This window comes from Heteronotia binoei, chromosome 17 (assembly GCF_032191835.1).
Source record: "Heteronotia binoei isolate CCM8104 ecotype False Entrance Well chromosome 17, APGP_CSIRO_Hbin_v1, whole genome shotgun sequence".
Classification (NCBI taxonomy): Eukaryota; Metazoa; Chordata; class Lepidosauria; order Squamata; family Gekkonidae; genus Heteronotia; species Heteronotia binoei.
In genome coordinates this window covers 46,475,727-46,494,236 of record NC_083239.1, presented here as the reverse complement: position 1 = coordinate 46,494,236, position 18,510 = coordinate 46,475,727, and the positions used below count along the sequence as shown (strand labels likewise).

The following is an 18,510-nucleotide window of genomic DNA, read 5'->3' as shown; positions in this document are numbered from 1 at the left end:
CTATTAAAATGAGTTGTTGGGGGGGGGGGCGGGTTGTTTGCTAAAGAATGAGGTTCAGGCCCTTATGATCCCAAAGGCAAACTGCAATCTCAGAAGCCAGAGGAATTCCTGAATCAAGATTTCCGGGGGCTGGAGACAGGGTTGCCTGATCCCCTTGGGTTGCCAGCCCCCAGGTGGCTGGTGAGGAGAAGCCTTGCCCTCAACAGCCACAACCTGGTGCAGCAGACCTGGACAGAGCAATGGGGGGAGGGGTCGAGAAAAAGACTGAGGGAGCTTTGTGCAAAGCTGCCCCAATGCTGGCACAGGAGGATAGACAGTGTAACGGTTGAAAACGTGGAGTTGGGAAAAGGGGTGGAGGGTGGGCATTATTGTCAAGTGCTACTTTTGCATAACCTCCTCCCGTTTTTTTGCTACCTTCCTTGGAGGTCGGCAACAGTTTGTCTGTCTGTCCGTCCGTCCGTCCGTCCATTCACCTACCTACCTACCTACCTGGGACAGCTGGTCCCATTTTGGAATGGCTCCCTTCTGTCACCAGCTTCCTCCAAACAGCCAGCAGAACAAGGCAGAACCGACCTTCCCCCCCCCCTGCCACTCTAGCTTTCTGCAAGTGTGGGGATTCTGAAGCAGTGCCAGCAGGGGTGGAATTCTAGCAGGAGCTCCTTTGCATATTAGGCCACACACCTCCGATGTAGCCAATCCTCCAAGAGCTTACAGGGCTCTTGGTACAGGGCCTACTGTAAGCTCCAGGAGGATTGGGTACCTCAGGGGTGTGTGGCCTATATGCAAAAGAGCGCCTGCTAGAATTCCACCCTGAGTGCCGGAAACCCACCCTTCCCGCAGTGGCAGTTTAATCCATTCTTCCATCTCGGGCCTCAGCCGCCTCGTTCTGCTGCGCTCATTAAGCAGGTGAGAAACCCCATCAGGGCGAGAAGCTCAACCTGCATTTTCTGCACTACTTACAAGTAGAACAGGATGGATACTTACCGGCTCCCTTTCCTCAGCCATAGGGACAGGCGGAGGCGGTTTGTAGGCCGGGGGTCCTTCCAAACTGCATGGGAAAAGGAAAGGAAAAGGTTCAGCGACGGAAACATGGGTGCCTCTCCCACTAGATAAGATGAGCCCTACTGACAAGTTACAGGCAGTGTTCCCTCCAAGCTGTTAGTGTGAGCTAGCTCCCAGTTTTTTAGCATCCAGCTCACACCTTTTTGTCTTAGCTCAGGAAAAAAAATGGCCCCAGAGCAGACTAATTAACCAATGTTGTCAGCCAGTGTATCACAGTGTTTTCCTCCCCTGTAATACGAACTGTGATCCCAGGTTGTTGGCTTTTCAGCCAGTTGCCATACATGCAGGCTCACTAGGGCTGCTAACCCCATGGTCCGGGCGAGGGTTCCCCTACCTGGGAGGTTCCCAACCCGCAGGGCCACACTGGGCCGGTGGGGGGAACTTCCTCCGACATCATCGGTACGCGCCGGTGACGTCATGAAGCGGCCACTCTAGGCGTTTCCTGGAAAACTCTATGGTTTCCCCGGATGCTCTAGCCATTTGAGAGGGAAAAACTTTATGGTACCTATTGTACCATAGAGTTTTTCCCTCTCAAATGGCTAGAGCAGGGGTGTCAAACTCATTTGGTATGAGGGCCGGATCTGACATAAATGAAACCTTGTCGGGCTGGGCTGGGCTGGGCCATGTTGGGCCGGGCGATATGTGTACCTATTTAAGATTAGGTAGCAGAGATATAAACTTTTTAAAGGACACAGACAAAACACAACTAAAGATTTTTTTTTAAACCTTAAATATCCGTAAGACATTAACACTTGTTGGTCTTAAAGATGCTTTCTTTGTATTTCTCCCTTGGGGTCCAGGGAACTGGGCAAAGGAAGCTCTGGCTCTTTCCCTCCCACCCCAATGGACCAGGATAGGGAGGAGCCTCAACCAATGGAGAAAATCGAGGTTTTGCTCTGTAGCTCCTGTGCGACTGAGCAAGCCTTGCAAAGCAAGTTGAGATGCAGAAGGAAGCAAGAGAGAGGGAGAAGGAAGCAGAAAAGAACCAGTCGCTTGGGGGTCTGATAGAAGCACTCCGGGGGCCTGATTTGGCCCTTGGGCCACATGTTTGACACCCCTGGGCTACAGCATCCGGGAAAACCATAGAGTTTTCCCAGAAACGCCTGGAGTGGCCGCCGTGCAACGTCACTGGAGCGATGACGTCACTTCTGGGTGACATCATCGCTTTGCACATGCGAAGATAGTCCCCCGCCAGAGGCAACCCTAAGGCTCACTGATTGTATGAATGGGGAATGGGGCTACAGACGTAGACGTGGGGAGTTTAACTCTGGCGCTTCTGCAGCCATACAGACACCCACTCGCCCCCAAGCACCTCCCCTGAGCTACGACGCAACTCACTCTTCCTGTTCACGCTCCATCCGGTTCCTCTGCTGCTGCCGGCAGATCAGGATGCCGGTGGCCACCACCGCCAGGGCCACGATAGCCGCGATGAGGCCTCCGATGATACCCCCAGTGGTGCCCGCTCCTTCCGTGTTGGGCTTTTCTGCAAAACAAAAACAAACAAAAAATAACTCAGTGATATGAGCCAAAAGTCACTGTGAGAGGTCAACTTATCCATTAGGCACAGGGCCTAGGGGCCCACGATATGTTTAGAGCAGGGGTGTCAAACTCATTTGTTATGAGGGCCAGATCTGACATAAATGAGAAGTTGTTGGGCCAGGCCATGTGTGTACCTGTTTAAGATGAGGTAGCAGAGATATAAAATTTATAAAGGTCTTAAAGGTGCTTTCTTTGTATTTCTCTCATGAGATCCAGGGAACTGGGCAAAGGAAGCTCTGCCTCTTTCCTTCCTTCCTCAGGAGACAGGGGAGAGCCTCAGCCAGTAGACGGAAGAGATGCTTGGCTCAGTAGCTCTGCTGTGTGATTGAGAGAGCAGCAATATACACAGCAATCGTTACAGTGACAAATTACTATGTAATAAAGTGCAAAATACAAAAGCAATTCATGAAGAATCTTCCAAAATAAGGAGTCCCGATGTGCAGGCTGCCGACTTTAAAAGTCCTGCTTCGGTTGTCACTCTTCCAGCAAAGGGTGCTCCATTCAGTTTCAAAAAACGTCCCCGTTCAATAACGCTTGCTGCTGCTCTTCCCGATGCGTTCCTCACTGCTAAGTGTTTTTTTTGCTAAGTCTTGAGCCACCATAGAGCGTGATGCCAAACTGAAAACTTCTTTGAAGAATCTTTATTCCCGTATCATAGTCATGTAAAAAAACACTTGGCAGTGAGGAACGCATCGGGAAGAGCAGCAGCAAGCGTTATTGAACGGGGACGTTTTTTTGAAATTGAATGGAGCCCCCTTTGCTGGAAGAGTGACAACCGAAGCAGGACTTTTAAAGTCGGCAGCCTGCACTTCGGGGCTCCTTATTTTGGAAGATTCTTCATGAATTGTTTTTGTATTTTGCACTTTATTACACAGTAATGTGTCACTATAATGATTGTTGTGTATATATTGCTGTTCCTGTAGTGACTTCTCTCCCAATCGGTGTGATTGAGAGAGCCTGGAAAAAATAAGCTCTGCCTTCCCCCTTCCTCCCCAAGGGAGGAGCCTCTGCCAATGGAGAAAATAGAGGCTTTGCTCTGTAACTCCTGTGCGATTGAGCAAGCCTGGCAAAGCAAGCTGTGATGCAGAAGGAAGCAAGAGAGAGGGAGAAGGAAGCAGATGACAGCCAGTTGCTCGGGGGCCTGATAGGAGCCCTCTGGGGGCCTGATGTGGCCCCTGAACTGCATGTTTGACACCCCTGGTTTAGAGGTCCATGGAAATGTCTGCATTTCTTTTAAAGTCAGACAGAAAGAGAAATGACCTTTTAGGGCCAAAGAAAACGTTTTCCTTTTATTCTCACATCAGAAAAGAAAATGAAATTTTCAGGCCCATGAAAATCTATTAAACTTTGCCTGAAACAGGGGGGAAAAAGTTGAAGTATTTAAAATTATATCAACAATAATGTTAATGTTGATATTATCAGGACTTTTTTATAGCAGGAACTCCTTTGCGTATTAGGCCACACCCCCTGATGTAGCCAAACCTCCTGGAGCTTACAGTAGGTCCTGTACTAAAAGCCCTGTAAGCTCCAGGAGGATTGGCTACATCAGGGGTGTGTGGCCTAATATGCAAAGGAGCTCCTGCTACAACCCGCCCCCCCTCGGATATTATTATGGTGGGAGGGACTCATGAAGGCAAAAATCCCCAGGTCCCACAAAAGTCACAATGCGGCCCTGACAGGGCTTTTTTTCCCTGGGGGAACATAGTGGAACAGAGTTCCGGAACCTCGTTGTGGAAACAACATTCTCAAAAAATGTTTGAAAGTGAATGAAGGGTGCCCATTTGTTTCTCCTTTATTTCCCTCCTGAGAATTCTGGCACTTCTTTTTCCAGAAAAACAGACCTGGGCCCTTCAGAGCGAGAGTCAGAATCAAAAGGGGAGGGGGGGGGTGGAGCGGCATTAAAGATGTTTCCAGATCTAGATTTCAGGCAAGTCCATCCACCAGCTCCTGAGGGTATCTGCCATTTTTGCTCACAAGACTCCAGAGCTTAGAGGGAGTACGGGTGGGTGTGAGGGATGCCCCTCTTCTCTGCCCTCCGTTTGTTTTTCTTTCCCTTCCTTCCCTTCTGCCACTAGATGGCGTCTTAATTCTGCAATGCAAATTTAAAATTCAAATTTCCAGTTTCTTTTTCTGTGGCTTGACACAGCGAGTGGCTTACGATTCACCCCAGAAACGGAAAGGAAACCTCTGGCAGCCCTGTTTCTATTCCACCTCCCCCCCGCAACTTCAGAGAAATTTTGGTAGCTTGGATTGTATATTTGTGGGATAGAATAAAGAGCACCCCACCCCCACCCCCATATGCTCTAGCGCTGGATTCCCAGGATCATCCCAAATTCTGGGAAGAACACTTATCAATGCATGCACTTTATTTCTAGCCTGCCTTTCTTCCCCAGTGGGGCTCCATGCAAAGCAGCTGACATCATTCTCTTCTCCTCCTTACAACAACCCTGCCAGGTAGGCCAGGCTGACATTGTGTGACTGGCCCAAAGTCACCCAGCAAGCTTCCATGAAATGAGAAAGAGGAGGAGAAGGGCAAGGAGGAGGAGAAGGACGAGGAGGAAGAAGAGAAGGAGGAGGGCAAGGAGAGGAGGAGGAGAAGGACAAGGAGGAGAAGGAGGAAGAGGAGGAGGAGAAGGGCAAGGAGGAGAAGGACAAGGAGGAGGAGAAGGGCAAGGAGAGGAGGAGAAGGAGGAAGAGGAAGAGAAGGACAAGGAGGAAGAGGAGGAGGAGAAGGTCAAGGAGGAGGAGAAGGGCAAGGAGAGGAGGAGAAGGAGGAAGAGGAAGAGAAGGACAAGGAGGAAGAGGAGGAGGAGAAGGTCAAGGAGGAGAAGGAGGAAGAGGAGGAGGAGAAGGGCAAGGAGAGAAGAAGGAGAAGGAGGAAGAGGAGAAGGGCAAGGAAGAGAAGGAGGAAGAGGAGGAGGAGAAGGGCAAGGAGAGGAGAAGGAGGAAGAGGAGGAGAAGGACAAGGAGGAGAAGGAGGAAGAGGAGGAGGACAAGGAGGAGAAAGAGGAGGAGGACAAGGAGGAAGAGTGAAGGGCAAGGAGAGGAGGAGGAGAAGGACAAGGAGGAGAAGGGCAAGGAGAGAAGAAGGAGGAGGAGAAGAAGGGCAAGGAAGAGAAGGAGGAGAAGGACAAGGAGGAGGAGGAGGGGAAGGGCAAGGAGAGGAGGAGGAGAAGGAGGAAGAGGAGGAGGAGAAGGGCAAGGAGGAGAAAGCGGAGGAAGAGGAGGAAAAGGAGAAGGAGGAAGAGATTTGAACCCAGGTCTCCCAGACCCTGGTCTGAATCTTTGACTGCTACACTATGTCACCTCTTAGGGATGCAAACGGCATGGGGTTGGGTTGCCAGCTCTCTAACACGGAGATTTTGCAGGGAGGGATTCCTAGGAGGGCAGGGTGTGGGGAGGGGAGGATCATCAATGGGGTAATATGCCCTAAAGTCCACCTTCCAAAGCAGGCATTTCCTCCAGGGGAACCGATCTTGGTTGTCTGAAGATCAATGGCAAACTGATCTGTCACTTGGAGATCAGTTGTAACAGCAGTGGATCTCCAGTTGCCAGTCTCCACCCCAATGTTGGGGCAGAGTGGGGGCTGAGCAGTCATGAATTTTAGAATCACTAATTGCTAAAATTCAAGAATCTTAGTGATGGGGTTTGTGTGTGAAATGGGCCTTCGACATTCCACAAATTATACTGTGCAAGAGCAGAGACCAGCGCTGGGTTTAGCATCCTGAGAAGGTCCGCTTTCCTTGCTTTTGTTTTATCTCAAGTCAAGTTTCTAGCTCTTAAGCTTCGGAAGCATACAGCTGACGGGTGCCGGAGAGCCACATGGGACTCTGAGCTGGATTTCCTGACAGCGATGCATTAGGGTTGTGTGACCCCCCCTCCCCCGGTAGATCTTTCCTCTTCGACAGGATTATCAAGAGAAGAATAAATTATGCAAAATACAGAAATATATAGGAAAATGAGCTCAGTTTGCATAATTCATACCGCTTTCCGCACATGGCTTTTCTTGGCGTTGAGCTACAATTTTTCAGCGCAGACCGTGTGCGGCTCGAAGCGTTGGTTTGTGCCTTTCAGCCTTCCTCAAGAGATTTGAAGAACGCCAGGTCTGGCAGGTGGTGGGCAGCAGAGATCCGCCCAAGAGATCCCCAGATTCCGGTTTTGGAGACAGGAAAGCGATCCACTAGCTGTAAGCACTCAGGTGCCTGCCAGGAGGGTTTTTTTTTTCCTGTGGGTGGGGCCAAGCTGGGCTTTTGTCTAGAAAGGCATCTGATTGGCTATTGGAGATCCGATTGGCTGTGCAGGTGTTTAAAGATTTTGTTTCAGCGGCTGTGGCCACCACATCACCAAGGATCGTCACTGTGTGACTGAAGGTAAGCTGCGGCAGCCATTTTGTGGCTGGCTCCATCTCCCAGGGCAGCCATTTTGTGGTTGTGCCCAACACCTCCATGTCAGAATTCCTGGGGACCCTTGTACTCAGGACTTTTTTTGTAGCAGGGACTCCTTTGCATATTAGGCCACACACTCCTGATGTAGCCAATCCTCTAAGAGCTTACAGGGCTCTTAGTGCGGGGCTTACTGTAAGCTCTAGGAGGATTGGCTACATCAGGGAGGTGTGGCCTAATATGCAAAAGAGTTCCTGCTACAAAAAAAGCCCTGACCTAGTTTAATGCAGCAGGTGTGTCAGTTATAATTCCTGGATTAACCTAAAACAGAGTCTAAAGACAATGTATCCTCTGCCACTAAATATTTATCACCCACATCTGCCATATACGGACTGGATGAACACAGATGAATATATGAAGCTCCCTTATACTGAATCATACCCTTGGTCCCTCAAACTCAGTATTGTCCACTCAGACCAGCAGTGGTTCTCTGGGGTCTCAGGCAGAGACCTTTCCCATCACCTCCTGCTGAATCTTTTAACTGGCGATGGTGGGGATTGAACCTGGGACCTTCTGCGCGTCAACAGGTGCTCCACCGCTGAGCCACAGCCTGCCCCCTACATTACTGAAAGCAGGACTTTTTTTATAGCAGGAACTCCTTTGTATATTAGGCCGCACCCCATCATGTAGCCAATCCTCCAAGCGCTTACAGTAGGCCCTGTAAGAAGAGCCCTGTAAGCTCTTGGAAGATTGGCTGCATCAGGAGGGTGTAGCCTAATGTGCAAAGGAGTTCCTGCTACAAAGAAAGCCCTGACTGAAAGCACAGTTCAAGGCTGCCATGTAGTCATGTAGTCATGTAGTCAGAAAAGCAAATCCGGCTGGGCCCTGCCCTGTCCACTGTGGCAGGCATCATTTCACAGGGGCAGAGATCTGGAATACTGTGTACTGTGTGGAATACGGCCTCCTTTGGAAAACTGTGTACCGGGTACAAGTCACTGCACCTCAAAGAAGAGATTATAGCATTGGGAAAAGTGCAGGAAAGGGCAACTAGAATGATTCAAGGGTTGGAACACTTTCCCTATGAAGAAAGGTTAAAACGCTTGGGGCTCTTTAGCTCGGAGAAACGTCGACTGCGGGGTGACATAGAGAGGTTTACAAGATTATGCATGGGATGGAGAAGGTAGAGAAAGAAGTGCTTTTCTCCCTTTCTCACAATACAAGAACTTGTGGACTTTCAATGAAATTGCTGAGCAGTCGGGTTAGAATGGATAAAAGGAAGTCCTTCTTCACCCAAAGAGTGATTAACACGTGGAATTCACTGCCACGGAAGATGGTGATGGCTACAAGCATAGACAGCTTCAAGAGGATTGGATAAACATATGGAGCAGAGGTCCATCAGTGGCTATTAGCCACAGCTTGTCATTGGGACTCTCTGGGGCAGTGATCCTCTGTATTCTGGGTGCTTGTGGGGGCACAGTGGGAGGGCTTCTAGTGTCCTGGCCCCACTGGTGGACCTCCTGATGGCACTTGGGGTTTTTTTGGCCCCTGTGTGACACAGAGTGTTGGACTGGATGGGCCACTGGCCTGATCCAACATGGCTTCTCTGATGTTCTTACGTTCTCTCATGAGATCAGCGCCAGCACCTGCCGGTGAAGCTTCTGTTGGAAGCACAGGAGCATGGGCTGGTAAAAAAAGTTGGCGACCCAAAGACCACAGAAGCGCTACTCGTTATCGCTTCTCAACGGAATCTCGGAACCAAGTGGTGGAGCCGTTCTTTCTAAGAGAGACTTTTCCTTGCGGGGCCGGCAGTGGGGCTACCGAAGGGAGAAGCATGGCCAGAGTTCAGGAAGTGAAAAGGTGCCGCAATGCCATATTTTCACTGCCAGCTCGGCGTGTTCATCCGCCAACTGAGCCGCCCCCCTCTTCCCCGCCTCCCCTGGGAGAACCCATAATTACACTCCCAGCCCCTATACATTATGCATAGGCGAGCCTGGAACGCCGCGTGGCACAAGCTGCAGCTCGCGGCCTCCTTTGTAGCCGCTCCAAATTATTATTTTTGGGGTCGCCGAGAAGATTTCCAAAGGAATCCCTCCGACGCCGCGTCTCCTGCCAAAAAAGCTGGCGAGGCCAGGAATACCAAATCTAGTGGGAGAAAGAACACCCCGTTGACCTCGGAAGGGCACAAACACAAAAAAGCAAGAATTCACAGTCTAGCTTGGGCTGCTGTATGTTCTGCAGAGAGGGAAGAAAATGGGGCGAGGGAGGCAAAAAGGAGGAGGAGGAGGAACCATTAGAAGATCCAGAAAGAAAGAAACTGTTTCTTTTTCTCTTCTTTTTTATCCTGCTTGGGAGACTTAAAGGATTAGACTTCCCAGCTTAGAAATGCAGATAACTGCTGGGGGGGAAGTGACACACATATGGAGGAAGAGGCTGTCTGAAGTTCTACATCACAGAAACGGGCAGAGAGACCGCAAGGTGATCGAGTGCACCCCCTCCCCTCATCTTGGGGACACTATTTAGGTGAAAAGGTTGTGTGGAGGAGTTTTAGATAAAAGAAAATACCTCAGCCTCTGCTTCTTGTGGTAGAATCCTTCACACACACACACACACACACACTCACACATGATCTAATTTTCAGCATGGAAGCCACAAGAGACTTCAGGGCTCAGACCCCTCAGATATTCTGAGTTAGGGGCTCTCTCTAACCTATAGGGTTGCCAGTTTGGTGTAGTGGTGAAGTGCACAGACTCTTATCTGGGAGAACCGGGTTTGATTGCCCACTCCTCCACTTGCACCTGCTGGAATGGCCTTGGGTCAGCCATAGCTCTGGCAGAGGCACAATTAATTTTACTAGCACAATTTAATTTTACTGTTTTAGAATTTTAATAGCTTTTAATTAATTATGGTTTAAATTGTTGTTTTTGTACTATGTATATTGAACTCTGTTGTTAGCCGCCCTGAGCCTGCTTCAGCGAGGAGGGCGGGATATAAATAAAAGGTATTATTATTATTATTATTATTATTATTATTATTATTATTATTATTATTATTATTATTATTATTATTATTATTATTATTATTATTATTATAGGTCGTCCTTGAAAGGGCAGACTCTTATCTGGGAGAACCAGATTTGATTTCCCACTCCTCCACTTGCACCTGCTGGAATGGCCTTGGGTCAGCCATAGCTCTGACAGAGGTTGTCCTTGAAAGGGCAGACTCTTATCTGGGAGAACCGGGTTTGATTCCCCACTCCTCCACTTGCAGCTGCTGGAATGGCCTTGGGTCAGCCATAGCTCTGGAAGAGGTTGTCCTTGAAAGGGCAGACTCTCATCTGGGAGAACCAGATTTGATTCCCCACTCCTCCACTTGCACCTGCTGGAATGGCCTTGGGTCAGCCATAGCTCTGGCAGAGGTTGTCCTTAAAAGGGCAGCTTCTGTGAGAGCTCTCTCAGCCCCACCTACCTCACAGGGTGTCTGTTGTGTGTGGGGGAAGGTAGAGGAGATTGCGACCGCTCAGAGACTCTGAGATTCAGAGTATAGAGGAGGATATGAAGCCAATATTATCATCATCATCTTCTTCTTGTTCTGAAAGGTGACTGCAGGAGGACAGTCTGGATGCTTGAGTCTTGACTTCATCTTGCATGTCAGATATACAATGGTATATATCCAACTGTCCACGGATTTCGCGGAGTGGGGGTCTCCCACTTCTGCCTCCTGCTGTGGCCCACTGAGCCCCACCCCCCACTATCATTCCTGGTGGTCAGCTAACCCTCCGGAATAGCATAAGAGGCAAAATAGGGGACTTCAAGGAAAGGAGGGGAAAACTGGGTGGAAATCCCCACTCCAACTTCCGCAAAGGAAAACACTCTTCCAACAGAAGGACCACATGGCTGGGGCCACTCTGGGGGCCACGAAGGGAAGGGGCCGCTTGGAAAAAAAAACAGGTGGAGCTTGACTGCAACAAGAGGAGGAGGAGGAAGCAGAAGAAGAAGATGAAGAGGAATAGGAGGAAGAAGAATAGGAAGAGGAGGAAGACGAAGAAGAAGAGGAGGAGGAAGAGGAAGAAGAGGAGGAGGAAGTGGAAGAAGATGAAGAAGAATAGAAAGAGGAGGAAGAGGAAGAAGAGAAGACTAGGAGGAGGAGGAAGAGGAAGAAGAATAGGAGCAGGAGGAGAAATAGGAGGAGGAAGCAGAAGAAGATGATGAAGAATAGGAGGAAGAGGAAGAGGAGGAAGAAGAGGAAGAATAGGAGGAGGAAAAGAAGATATTGGATTTATATCCCGCCCTCCACTCCGAAGAGTCTCAGAGCGGCTCACAATCTCCTTTACCTTCCTCCCCCACAACAGACACACTGTGAGGTGGGTGGGGCTGAGAGGACTCTCACAGCAGCTGCCCTTTCAAGGACAACCTCTGCCAGAGCTATGGCTGACCCAAGGCCATTCCAGCAGCTGCAAGTGGAGGAGTGGGGAATCAAACCCGGTTCTCCCAGATAAGAGTCCATGCACTTAACCACTACACCAAACTGGCTCTCCAGGAAAAAGAAGAGGAGGAGGAAGCGGAAGAATAGGAAGAGGAGGAGGAAGAAGCGGAAGAAGAATAGCAAGAGGAGGAGGAGGAGGAAGAGGAAGAAGGGGAAAAAGAATAGGAGGAGGAGGAAGCGGAAGAAGATGAAGAAGAATAGGAAGAAGAAGAGGAAGAAGAATAGGAGGAAGAGGAAGAAGAAGAAGAGTTAGTTTTATACCCCACTCTTCACTACCTGAAAGAGTTTCAGGGTGGTTTACAATCTCCTTCCCTTCCTCTCCCCACAACAAACTCCCTGTGAGGTCTGAGAGAGATCTGACAGAACAGTGACCGACCCAAGGCCAGCCAGCTGGCTGCATGTGAGGAGGCGTGGGGGAATCAAACCCAGTCCTCCAGATTCGAGTCCACTGCTGTTAACCACTGCACCACTAGCTCTGAAAGCGAACCACTGGCTCTGGAAAAGCGAGTCGCTCACCCCGGCATTCCTCTGTGCAGGATGTGTCAGGGGAATGCCAACACCCCTCAGGAGTGACTCAGACTCTCAGCTGAGTCAGCAGGAGGGACAGCTGGCAGCGACGTCAACGTTACGTGGCACTTTGCAGCCCAGAAGACTGAACCAAGAACCTCCTTCCGGAGCAGCGGGAGACTCTAAGGACGAAGTCCAGGTTGCTTACTTCCTTGTGGAATAACCAGCCGGAGCCTACAGCGGCCGTAGGTTAGTCAGGTGTAAAGGGGGAAAGAACTCCGGGCAAAGCTGGTGATGTCACCCTGCGTCGCATCTGCGGAAGTCCCCCCATCTGTGCGTGCAGCTCCCCACATCCAGTTTGGTGTAGTAGTTAAGCGTGCGACTCTTATCTGGGAGAACTGGGTGTGATTCCCCACTCCTCCACATAACACCTGCTGGAATGGACTTGAGTCAGCCATGGCTCTTGTAGGAGTTGTCCTTGAAAGGGCAGCTTCTGGGAGAGCTCTCTCAGCCCCACCACCACACAAGGGTGTCTGTTGTGAGGGAGGAAGGTGTAAAGGAGATTGTGACCGCTCTGAGATTCATAGGGCGGGATATTTTTCCTCCTCCTCCGGGAGAATGGGGTTTGATTCCCCACTCCTCCACTGGCAGCTGCTGGAATGGCCTTGGGTCAGCCATAGCTCTGGCAGAGGTTGTCCTTGAAAGGGCAGCTGCTGTGAGAGCCATCTCCAGCCCCACCCACCTCACAGGGTGTCTGTTGTGGGAAAAGACGATATAGGAGATTGTAAACTGCACTAAGTCTCTAATTCAGATAGAAGGGCGGGGTATAAAACTGCAGTCTTCTTCTTCTTCCCTTTTGGATATGGACAACCTTGGATGCAAATCAAGCACCACTGCAAGAGTCCCTGTCCAATGCATTGTGCAAGCAGGGAATATAACCCCCCTCCCCCAAATCTAAGCCTAGAGAGGTCCTGGCATTCTCATGTCCTGATAGTTTGCCATAAATTGTTTGTGGGAAAGTTGCCAACGTCCAGGTGAGGCCTGGGGATCTCCTGGGTTTACAACTGATCTCCGGATAAAAGAGACGGGTTCCCCTGGAGAAAATGGCTGCTTTCATTTATTTATTTTAGGATTTATAGTCCGCCCTTCGCTGCAATGGGCTCAGGACGGATCACAAACGCAACAAAACAATAAAACAGTAAAAATCCAACAGTAAAACCATAAAACAATTTACCTGCTTTGGAGGGTGCAGGGTTGCTTTTTTTAAAGCAGGAACGCACAGGAACGCAGTTCCGGCTGGCTTGGTGTCAGGGGGTGTGGCCTAATATGTAAATAAATTTCTGCTGGGCTTTTTCTACAAAAAAAGCCCTATGTGAAACAATGGTGGCATCAGGGGGTGTGGGCTTCTTCTACTAAAAAAGCCCTGGGAGGGTGAGTTCAATAGCATTATATCCAGCTAAGGTCTCCCCCAACCAAACTCCTGCCCTCCAAGATAAGAACATAAGAGAGGCCATGTTGGATCAGGCCAGTAGCCTATCCAGTCCAACACTCTGTGTCACATAAGAACATAAGAGAAGCCATCTTGGATCAGGCCAATGGCCCATCCAGTCCAACACTCTGAGTCACATAAGAACAGAAGAGAAGCCCTGTTGGATCAGGCCAATGGCCCATCCAGTCCAACACTCTGTGTCACATAAGAACAGAAGAGAAGCCCTGTTGGATCAGGCCAGTGGCACATCCAGTCCAACACTCTGTGTCACATAAGAACAAGAGAAGCCATGTTGGATCAGGCCAGTGGCCCATCCAGTCCAACACTCTGTGTCACATAAGAACAAGAGAAGCCATGTTGGATCAGGCCAGTGGCCCATCCAGTCCAACACTCTGTGTCACATAAGAACATAAGAGAAGCCCTGTTGGATCAGGCCAATGGCCCATCCAGTCCAACACTCTGTGTCACATAAGAACATAAGAGAAGCCATGTTGGATCAGGCCAGTGCCCCATCCAGCACTCTGTGTCACATAAGAACAAGAGAAGCCATGTTGGATCAGGCCAATGGCCCATCCAGTCCAACACTCTGTGTCACATAAGAACAAGAGAAGCCATGTTGGATCAGGCCAGTGGCCCATCCAGTCCAACACTCTGTGTCACATAAGAACAAGAGAAGCCATGTTGGATCAGGCCAGTGGCCCATCCAGTCCAACACTCTGTGTCACATAAGAACATAAGAGAAGCCATGTTGGATCAGGCCAGTGGCCCATCCAGTCCAACACTCTGTGTCACATAAGAACATAAGAGAAGCCCTGTTGGATCAGGCCAATGGCCCATCCAGTCCAATACTCTGTGTCACATAAGAACATAAGAGAAGCCATGTTGGATCAGGCCAGTGCCCCATCCAGACCAACACTCTGTGTCACGTAAGAACAGAAGAGAAGCCCTGTTGGATCAGGCCAATGGCCCATCCAGTCCAACACTCTGTGTCACATAAGAACATAAGAGAAGCCATGTTGGATCAGGCCAATGGCCCATCCAGTCCAACACTCTGTGTCACATAAGAACATAAGAGAGGCCATGTTGGATCAGGCCAGTAGCCCATCCAGTCCAACACTCTGTGTCACACAGTGGCCAAAACCCAGGTGCCATCAGGAGGTCCAGCAGTGGGGCCAGAACTCCAGAAACCCTCCCACTGCTGCCCCTCCCCAGCAACAAAAACACAAAAGCTTCACTGCCCCAGACAGAGTGCTCCATGGTAGCCAATCCTCCAAGAGCTTTCAGGGCTCTTTGTACAGGGCTTACTGTAATCTCTAGGAGGATTGGCTACATCAGGGAGGTGTGGCCCAATATGCAAAAAAAGCCCTGGGCAGAGCCAACCACAGAATGTCAGAGAGGGAGGCTATGCCTAACTCTCACAGCAATTCGTCAGAATTTAAGTCAGAAGCTCTGTTTAACAGGATACGTTTTAATCAGTGCAGCCAATCAGAAGGCTCGCTGGGCACCAGCCCCATCTAGCCCCACCCACTTCCTAAAAAAAGTTGCAGGTGACAGGAAAGGTGCTGCTGAGCCCCAGAGTGCCCTTGGGCACCACTTTGGGGACCCGGTGGATATATTTAGAAGACGGCATTTGCCAGTCCACAAAGCTTGAGGGGTGGAAAAGCTGCTAATGTAGGATTGACAGGTCCAGTTTAAGAAATATCTGGGGACTTTGGAGATGGAGCCAAGAGACATTGGGGGTGGAGCCAGGAGCAAGGTTGTGACGAGCATAATTGATCTTCAAAGGGAGTTCTGGCCATCGCATTTAAAGGAACCGCACACCTTTTCAATGCCTTCCCTCCACTGGAAATAATGGAGAGGGGCACCTTCTTTGGGGGCTCATAGAATCGGACCCCCCTGGTACAATCTTTTTGAAACTTGGAGCAAATTTTGGGGAGAGGCAGTGGATGCTCTGCTGCAAATATGGTGCCTCGACCTCAAAAAAACGGGGCCCCCCAGAGCCCCAGATATCTGCAGATCAATTCTCCATTATACCCTATGAGAATCAGTCTCCATCAGGGAAATAATGGAGTGCCCAGCAGACATTCCCCCCTCCCCCCGCTTTTTTTTTTGTTTTTTTTAATTATACACCAAAGTGAAAACCACAAAAACAACAACAACAAAAAACCACATAATAGATAAAACAAACACATACAATCCTTTCATCCAACGCATTGTCCCAAGTGTAGTTCAACCTCCCTCCACCATACAGACATACTCCCAACCATTCCGGGAGTGTACAGAGATTTTCCTTTACATTCCTATTATTCCAATATTAATCCTTTACTTTTAACCCAACAATATATTGGACCCCAGGTTCCTTTACATTTTTGGATGTTACCATCATGTAGCCTTGTGGTCATTAAGTCTAATTCCGCAGCTTCTATAAGTTTGACAATAAATTCTTCCCTGGTAGGTATTTTGGGCACCTTCCAGTATTTGGCGTATAGTATTCTCGCAACGGTGACAATATACATTAACACTTTTGTTGTTTTGGGTGATAAGTTCTCTCTACAAATGTTTAAAAGATATAATTCTGGAGAGTAATGTAGATTAATTTTTAGAATTTTTTTGGTCCAAGTATGAATCAAAGCCCAGTACTTTTTAGCGTGCTCACACTGCCACCAAATATGAAACAACGACCCTTTAGTCTTTTTACACTTCCAACACTTGTTGGAATAACTAGGATATATCTTAGATAGGCGATCTGCTCCCGCCAAAACTGATTCTCTCGGTACTCCACCCATTGTTCAGGTTGTTTGGGATCAGTTTGCTGTAGTGGTGAAGTGTGCAGACTCTTATCTGGGAGAACCAGGTTTGATCCCCCACTCCTCCACTTGCAGCTGTTGGAATGGCCTTGGGTCAGCCATAGCTCTGGTAGAGGTTGTCCTTGAAAGGGCAGACTCTTATCTGGGAGAACCGGGTTTGATTCCCCACTCCTCCACTTGCAGCTGCTGGAATGGCCTTGGGTCAGCCATAGCTCTGGTAGAGGTTGTCCTTGAAAGGGCAGACTCTTATCTGGGAGAACCGGGTTTGATTCCCCACTCCTCCACTTGCAGCTGCTGGAATGGCCTTGGGGCAGCCATAGCTCTGGCAGAGGTTGTCCTTGAAAGGGCAGACTCTTATCTGGGAGAACCGGGTTTGATTCCCCACTCCTCCACTTGCAGCTGCTGGAACGGCCTTGGGTCAGCCGTAGCTCTGGCAGAGGTTGTCCTTGAAAGGGTAGCTGCTGTGAGAGTCCTGTCAGCCCCACCCACCTCACAGGGTGTCCGTTGTAGGGGAGGAAGATAAACAAGATTGTGAGCCGCTCTGAGACTTTGAAATTGGAGTGGAGGGCAGGATATAAATCCATCATCATCGTCATCACATATAGGCAGATTTTTTAAAAAATAAAATCAATTCCTGGACTGGAATGGGAGTGAATCTAGATTTTGGAACAGTGAACTCCGCTACGGTCAAGCAGGCCTTTAAACACAGGTTGGCCTGGTGCTACTGCGCCAGCCTAAGCCAGGTGGCCATTTCCCTGGGTTTATTTGTCGTTACTCAGTGCCCCGAGGTCCTTTGACCACGCTCTGTCACTCCCTCCTGCGGTGGCTTCCCACGGAGCAGGGTGAGGCCCTGGGAAACCGGTCCCCTTTCAGGACGCATCCCCGGTGAACTGTTGGTTCCAAGGGAGCCCTGCTGTTGAAGACGGCAAGAGCGCAAAAACAGGCTACAGCTCTACCTGCCAAACAGGTACGGCCGGAGGGGAATAATCCACCTTTATCGGTGACAGGTGAAAAACACGCAAAGCGCATGTGACGCAGGAGGCGGGGGGGAGGGAACTCTGTGAGAGCCTGCACGTCACACAAGGGCCAAACCGCAGCCAGAGAAAGGATCTGAGGTTTCGGAAACCACAATGCTGTCACAGAAAGGAGGAAGGAGGAGAAGAGAGAGAGACACACATGGAGAATACATGAAACTTCCCCTTTTGGATTCTCTTGAGTAAAAGGAAGCTGAGATTCCAGAGTGATGACAAGGCAGGCATTCAAAGTTACAGCTCATTTTCTCTCCCCCCCCACCCCCCACATAGCATCAACCCACACTTTGGAACAGCTTTGACCAGACCAGCCTCCCCTCCCCACGGGCCCCCAGGTCTCACAGTCCTGGGAACAAAAGAAAACCCTTTTTATCTTATCTTTCCTCCCACCCAAAACAAAGTCCAGTTTCTCTCTCTCTCCCTCTCAGGGTAGCTTGGTGCCCAGCACCCACACGAATGACCGCACTCCCATCTTTGGCAGTTACCCCTTCCGGCTGACATAAGAAGATCTGAACCCTAGGAAATGCAGGCTGAACCCGACAAATAACCCTCCCTTTAACCCACTTTTTGTAAGCTGTAAAGATAGTCCCCTATGCAAGCACCAGTTGTTTCTGACTCTGGGGTGACGTTGCTTTCACAACGTTTTCAGGACAGACTTTTTACGGGGTGGTTTGCCCTTGCCTTCCCCAGTCATCTACACTTTCCCCCCAGCAAGCTGGGGACTCATTTTACCAACCTCGGAAGGATGGAAGGCTGAGTCAACCTCAAGCCGGCTACCTGAACCCAGCTTCTGCCGGGATTGAACTCAGGTCGTGAGCAGAGAGCTTGGACTGCAGTACTGCAGCTTTACCACTCTGTGCCACGGGGCTGCTAGTTCTGTAAGCTACCCAGCTAGTAAAAACCGAAAGTTCAATAGCTGCTTTCCTGCTCCAATTTCAGTTTCAGGGTGCATACCAGGGTTGCCAGGTCCAACTAAGGAACTATGTGAGGACTTTGGGGGTGGAATCAGGAGACTTTGGGGGTGGAGCCAGGAGTAAGGTTGTGACAAGCACGACTGAACTCCAGCCATCGCATTTCTAGTGACCATGCTGCTTTTAAATGCCTTCCTTCCACTGGAAATAATGGAGGAGGAGGAAGAAAATAAGAGTGCAGATTTATACCCCGCCCTTCTCTCTGAATGGCCCCATGGCTCAGAGTGGAAAAGCAGCAGT

The 18,510-nt window shown here is 49.7% G+C and overlaps 1 protein-coding gene across 1 annotated transcript in view; it reads right to left on the bottom strand.

Annotated features, from left to right (window-relative positions):
• The window catches only part of NECTIN2 (nectin cell adhesion molecule 2), a 158,315-nt gene that overhangs the window by 7,737 nt on the left and 132,068 nt on the right, over positions 1-18,510 (bottom strand). The window contains 2 exon segments of the mRNA XM_060258236.1: positions 985-1,048; positions 2,401-2,545. Of these exon segments, the coding sequence (XP_060114219.1) occupies positions 985-1,048; positions 2,401-2,545 (209 nt within the window).